Genomic DNA, 6,723 nt, shown 5'->3' with positions numbered 1-6,723 from the left:
ATGGAGAGGGTCCAGAGGAAGACCACTCGCATGATCAGGGCAGGGCAGGCCCTACGGGGAGTGGCTACAAGACCTGAACCTGTTCAGCCTCCACAAGAGAAGGCTGAGAGGGGATCTGCTGGCCATCTGTAAACTGGCCAAGGGAGACCAGCAGGCAACGGGAGAGTCCCTGTTCCCCCAAGCACTATTGGGAGTAACAGGGAATAATGGCCATAAGTTGACAGAGTAGATTCAGGCTAGCTATCAGGAGGCTCTACTTCACAGTCAGGGCGACTAGGATCTAGAACAACTACCCTGGGGGTCTTCAGAAGGAGGCTAGATAATCACCTAGCCATCTTTCCTGCCCATGGCAGGGGGTTGGACTTGATGATCTGCTCAGGTCCCTTCTGACTCTACCACCTATGAAACTATAAGAAGAAAGTAGTGTTAAAATGTACTGTCTAGAGTAACTTTCCTGCTGTCAAACAAAAGAATTGGCAAAGTTGGTAAAAATCAATAATTGTATGTTTTCTCTTTCTCTCTTTCTTTAGCAAGTTCAGCAGGTTTGATTTATATTGATCCATCAAACTTACGTCGGAGTGGTACCATCAGTACAAGTGCTGCAGCAGCAGCTGCAGCTCTTGAAGCTAGCAATGCAAGCAGCTATTTAACTTCTGCAAGCAGTTTAGCAAGGGCATACAGCATTGTAATCCGACAAATCTCTGATTTGATGGGGCTGATCCCCAAATACAATCATCTTGTATACTCCCAGATTCCAGCTGCAGTGAAACTGACTTACCAGGATGCAGTGAACTTGCAGGTATGGTGCAGATAGAATATTTTATACATGAATACTGGTTTTAATATGAAAATGGTCTGTGTTTAAAAAAAAAAATCTTGTATTTGCAGTCTACCTATTACTCCTTAAATATGTTTGCAAGGAATTCTCCATATTTCATAGGAGTAGACTCTGCTAAAAGCATTTTAGGCCAGATTTTCACTTAATGTATATTGCTGTTAATATTTTTACAGCTGCTTCTGTTTAGTATTGGGTGTATTAAATACTAATGAATTATGCCCTCAGCTTTCCTTTTCAATATAAGGGAATTTTAACCCCTTTTTAAAAAAGGGATAAAATTGTACAACAAAACTGTGGCAGACTCATCTTATCTTCAGCAGTACGACTATCCATGATGCATGTTCAGTACTCTGGTGTCTGAATTACCCCTGTAACATCAGGCTTTTTTAATGTATGCTTGTGCCTTTCTAAAAAGGTTTGGAAGAGCAAGTGGCTGACAGTTAAGTCATGGCAAGAACAGGCCGTTCAGAAGTTATGATTAGCGTGAAGGAAGAATTGAGCAAATGCATGGGAAAAACTCTTATGGCTTTCAGGGAGAGGGCTTCAGAAGTATAGGAATTGGGAATAGTAATTTTGAAATGAACAGCTGGAACATTTTGCAATGAACAGAAATTAACAGTTTGAACTTGATATAAGATTAAGATTGAAGTCTGAAAGCTTGAAGATGTGGGGGAAGTTGGATGGAAGGTTTCAGTCAAAGAGTAGTTCAGGAGCTTAGAAATTATAGAAAAGAGGCCTTCAACCTCTGAGCTTAAGGTGAAAGGTTAAAAAAAAAACCCAAAACTGATGGGTTAAAAGGCGAGTTCATCCCATAAACAGTTAGCTTTGTCCTGGGAATTGTTAAGGGGGAAGCAGAGGGAGGAAGGTTTAAATAGCAAGTTAAAAGTAGAAACAGCTTGGAGTAGGGGAGCAAGAATTGAATAGAGAAGGATAAGAACTTTTTAAAGCAAGATAGAGGATCAGTTGAAGACCAGTGTGTAGTGTATGGTCCTGGGGCTTTTTCCAGAAGTACTCTATGTGATCAGGACAAAGAAATTAAAAGACAGCTAGTAGAACAATGAAACTGCAAGGGATAGCAGGAATAATGAGTAAGGGGAGCTGAAGGCAGACCAAGGAATCAAAAGTAGAGGGAGACTAGGGGAAAGAGATACCGGCATGAGGTATGTGAGAGTCTCACATTATTTTTCCAGAATTTTACCTGCTACCATGTGGACTCCAGTAATTGAGTACTGGCTGTAGGGAGTAGGGCCAAAGTTGACTCGTAAGCATTGCTCAATCTGTAGCTGCAGCTTCAGAACTAGTATTTTAACTGTCACAAAAGCCCTGCAACTGATAGCATCTTTTGGCAGCTCAAGACCTGGATGCCACTGTTGCTTTTCTATTCCACTTGGTAGAAGTGCAGTCAAAGCCCTCTCCTGCCTGGCTGTGGCACAGATGAATCTCTCCACAGCTGAATCCCCCTGCTGCCTAAACCTCCTGCCACCCAGTACCGCCAAAGACCCCTCTGGTATGAGCCAGATAAAACTTGGCTGTAGGTTGATCATTTGTGGAAGCTACAAGCTTCTTCAGAGTAGGCATGTAGATGGGAGGCAGCAAACAGTGGAGTTGTATCAGTGTTGGGATGTTTGTAATCTACTCTTAAGATGCATTATGTAGACATGGATTCCTGGTAGGTAGCAGTGACTTAAATCAGAATAAGCTATAAATACTTATTAACAGAATCTCATACTTACATTACTCTGCCTTTGTGTTCAGTATTTGTTGTGGTATCAATAACTTAATAGATCTCATGCTTCCTCAGAATTATGTGGAAGAAAAGCTTATTCCCACCTGGAATTGGATGGTTAGCATCATGGACTCCACTGAAGCTCAGCTGCGTTATGGTTCTGCACTGGCATCAGCTGGAGACCCTGGGCATCCAAACCATCCCCTCCACGCTTCCCAGAACTCAACCCGGAGGGAGAGGATGACAGCACGTGAGGAAGCTAGTTTAAGGACACTTGAGGGAAGAAGGTGTGAAATCTGTTCATGTTTACTTATACACTATTCATTTTGGAACTGGAATCTTGATTTACTATGACATTGTGGGAACCTGGGCATAGGAGATTTCACATTTACATCTTAGGAAATGCTCTTATCTAGTTCTTAACTGGACTGATCTTTGAGCCTGAAATTCTTGTTTGGACAGGAGAAGTCATTCTGTTTATCTGTAGTTATCTTAAATTGAAATGTTTTAAAATGGTATGTTTTCATTTTTATATTTCATTGTTCAATGCTGTGATCATCACAGTATCTTGCAATACAGATTGAATGTTTTGCAATCATATTTTATATGTCTAACCATAGTATTTTAAGGCATTTGGCACTGTAATATCTAAGCACTATTTATAGATCAGTGTTGTTTGTTTGTTTGTTTGTTTGTTTTCAATAGACGTGCTACCTTGCTCAGTGCCCGTCAAGGAATGATGTCAGCACGTGGAGATTTCTTAAACTATGCCCTTTCTTTAATGCGTTCTCACAACGATGAGCACTCGGATGTTCTTCCAGTTCTGGATGTCTGCTCCCTGAAGCATGTAGCATATGTTTTTCAGGCCCTTATTTATTGGATTAAAGCAATGAACCAACAGACAACATTGGACACTCCCCAGCTGGAACGGAAAAGGTATCAAAACTGAATGTATAACCACAAAAAAACCCTGTAAAAAAAGCATAACCACTGGATTTTAGTCAGTCTCGCAGATTTCAATCATTTGTTCTGCTCTGGTAGAAATATTTATCAACAGCTATGCCAACCACTGCATCTTGTCCATAGCTGGGTGTACTGTCCATAGTAAGATGTATTTATAGTCACTTGAGTAATGTACAGCTATGGGTATCCTTATAACATCCTCCATAAAGCTGTCCTGGAAGCTTATCAGCCAAGACATGTAATCAACTCCTCATATTTGACTAAAATGATACTTTCCTTATCTGTAGGATTTTTCATTATTCTGTGTAATTAAGCACAATTAAAGCAATTTGGCAAATCATCTGAACATTATGAATGGCTTATAACAATAGATAGGACCTTGCAACATAATTTATATAGGATTTAGTGCTGTTTAGTGTCAGTACTTGTGGCTTCCTACACATAACATAAAGCAGAGCAGAGCAGCATAGAATATAGAGATTTGCATAGAGATTTGCAAGAATATACTTTAGATCCAAAACTATAACTAATTATTAGTGGCAAGAATTGTCATTAATCTTAAACTCCCTGCCACCCAGATGCTTGTATAGCTTTTTTTTTGTAAAAGCTGGTCAGTTTTATTTTCAAATAAAGTGCTAATATTAGTTAGAAATGTTGAGATCAGGGTATTTAAAATAGTCACTACTGAAGTTATCACTTTAGGTAAACTGAAATAGATGTTTTAGTGAAATGGAGGGAGTGAATAGTTTAGAAATATCTTCAAATTTTGTAAAGTCATTTTCCAGTGCAACATACTGGGGGGACAGGTAAGGTGACCATGTATTGTAACTTCAGAGAATTTATACGTGCAGGTAAGTGAATTAGCTTTACTAATCCACACTATTGCTTTTACAGTGTTGGTATCAGTATTTTTATTTTCCAAATGATTTTCTTTCAAGACAACTCACTGATTGTTTTCTTAAAGGACTCGGGAGCTCTTGGAACTGGGTCTCGATAATGAAGATTCAGAACATGAAAATGATGATGACACCAATCAAAGTTAGTGTACAGCAACAGTAATACAGCGAGATATACTACTCTGTTTTTTCCCCTTTAAGTACGGCTTTGATTTTATATTTTTTTTCTCCTGATTTTGACACCTGTATGCTATATACATTGGGAGCAGGGGCATAACTTTGGAGTAAATTGACTGCTATTTAAACTGTCACTTGACTACATCTACGTTTCTTCTACTTTCTTATCCTTCCCCCTCCATCTACTTACCATGTCCACTTTTTTGGTCATGTCTCTTGGTCATGGGTACTAATTCTGTTAAGTTTTCTGAGATTTTTAAAAAGATAAAAGCATTTCTTCTATTTAGGTGCAACACTTAATGATAAGGATGATGACTCCCTTCCAGCAGAGACTGGCCAAAACCATCCATTCTTCCGACGGTCGGACTCCATGACATTCCTTGGTTGTATCCCACCCAATCCATTTGAAGTTCCTTTGGCAGAAGCTATCCCTCTGGCAGATCAACCACATCTTCTACAGGTGACATCAGAGACTGTTTGCTGAAGGACATTTGTAGTTTGGGGTTTTTTTAAACTGAAGTGTATTATTTACCCAGAACGTTTTTATTAAATTTCAGCCAAACGCACGAAAAGAGGATCTTTTTGGTCGTCCAAGTCAGGGTCTGTATTCATCCTCTGCCAACAGTGGGAAATGCTTAATGGAAGTGACCGTAGACAGAAACTGCCTTGAGGTATGATTATAAGAATGTTATTGTTCTTCAAGCATGAAGCTTTACTGAAGTTAATAAGTCAGTCTGAAAAATGTAGTGCTTGCTGAAAATGCTTTTTCCCAGGAGAACCATGAAAGACCAGGTTTTGAAAATGAACAGTGGATCCTAAAAGAGCCTGGAAAAAAAAAGATTGTTTAAAAACAACAAAATATATTGAACATACATTTTTTCATTGCTGTAAAATATGCGTTTTTAATAGATGATTTAATAATCAAATGTGTACTTGGAGATAGTATCCCCAAGGCTACAAGAGGAGCGGCAGATTAATGTGGATGCAGCAGTAAATTAGGATTACTTGGAGAGAGAGAGGGAGAGCAAAATATACCCATGTCCACTGTCCTATTTGGATCAGCTGAATCCGTTTAGAAAAGTTTTTCAACTCTGATTTGCATATTCTCTGCTTGTGGTCTGTGGACAAACCAAGTTTACTAATTTATTTTAAAGCAAACCAAAAACGCAACAGGAAAATTGTATCAGACAGCCTTTCTAAAGTTCTATATTGTGTACTTTTTGATAAATTTACTTCTGTCTGTTGAAACACAATGGGGTTCACACTTTTAAAATCACCTCCCCTCAGACGTGTCTAATATGAAAAACATTATGGTCAGCTTTTAAAATGTAATTAAATGTGTCTACTTGTTTAGGTTCTTCCAACCAAAATGTCATATGCGGCCAATTTAAAAAATGTCATGAGCATGCAAAATCGGCAAAAGAAGGAAGGGGAAGAACAGAATGTGCCAACAGAAGAATCTGAAACGTCAAAACCAGGGCCTTCAGCTCATGATCTTGCAGCACAGTTGAAGAGCAGCTTGTTGGCAGAGATAGGCCTGACAGAAAGTGAGGGGCCACCTCTTACTTCTTTCAGGTACTTGAAAAGTGTAAAAAGATATTAGCCTATAAAATACTGTTAACTTAGCATACGACTCTTTCTTGGCATTTCAGGTCTTTTAGTAAGAAACTTCTGGAAATAGAGAATGGAAGATGTGCAGTTTCTGACTTATGCCAGTTTCAAAGTTGGCTGGTTGTCTAATAGTACAGACAGTTAAATTGAGTGGTATTGAGATGGGACTGGATCAGGGGTGGGCAAAATGCGGCCCACAAGGCCATTCTATCTGGCCCGCAGGGCCCCTAAAAAAATTTGGAAAATTTAATATTTCTCTGCTCTTGGTTCCTGTCAAAAATGACACTATTCCCCCCCGCACTCAGCTTTTCCCTGGGCTCCTTCCCTGCACGGAGAAAAGTGGCCCATCACCCACCCCATGGCTGGCACCCCGCGCTGCAGGCGCTCAGCCTGTGCAGGGCTGTCTGGAGCAGGCACAGGCAGCCCTGGGCAGGCTGTGAGCGCCTGCAATGTGGGGCATTGGGCCGGGAGGGTCTGCTTTCTCTCCATACCCCCCCCCCCCCCCCCCCCCC

At 40.2% G+C, this 6,723-nt stretch overlaps 1 protein-coding gene across 9 annotated transcripts in view; it reads left to right on the top strand.

Moving 5' to 3' along the window:
• UBR5 (ubiquitin protein ligase E3 component n-recognin 5) overlaps nt 1-6,723 on the top strand; it is a 175,212-nt gene that overhangs the window by 136,615 nt on the left and 31,874 nt on the right. For all 9 annotated transcript variants that reach the window (XM_019528036.1, XM_019528038.1, XM_019528037.1 and 6 more), the window contains 7 exons: nt 531-799; nt 2,640-2,851; nt 3,270-3,500; nt 4,492-4,565; nt 4,888-5,060; nt 5,158-5,271; nt 5,955-6,175. In XM_019528036.1, coding sequence (XP_019383581.1) covers nt 531-799; nt 2,640-2,851; nt 3,270-3,500; nt 4,492-4,565; nt 4,888-5,060; nt 5,158-5,271; nt 5,955-6,175 — 1,294 coding nt within the window. The remainder of the gene's footprint in view (nt 1-530; nt 800-2,639; nt 2,852-3,269; nt 3,501-4,491; nt 4,566-4,887; nt 5,061-5,157; nt 5,272-5,954; nt 6,176-6,723) is intronic.

Source organism: Gavialis gangeticus, unplaced genomic scaffold (assembly GCF_001723915.1).
Source record: "Gavialis gangeticus isolate Ggan-Ray unplaced genomic scaffold, GavGan_comp1, whole genome shotgun sequence".
Lineage (NCBI taxonomy): Eukaryota > Metazoa > Chordata > Crocodylia > Gavialidae > Gavialis > Gavialis gangeticus.
Note: the sequence above shows the minus strand (reverse complement) of the source record. Positions and strands in the feature narration are given on the sequence as shown.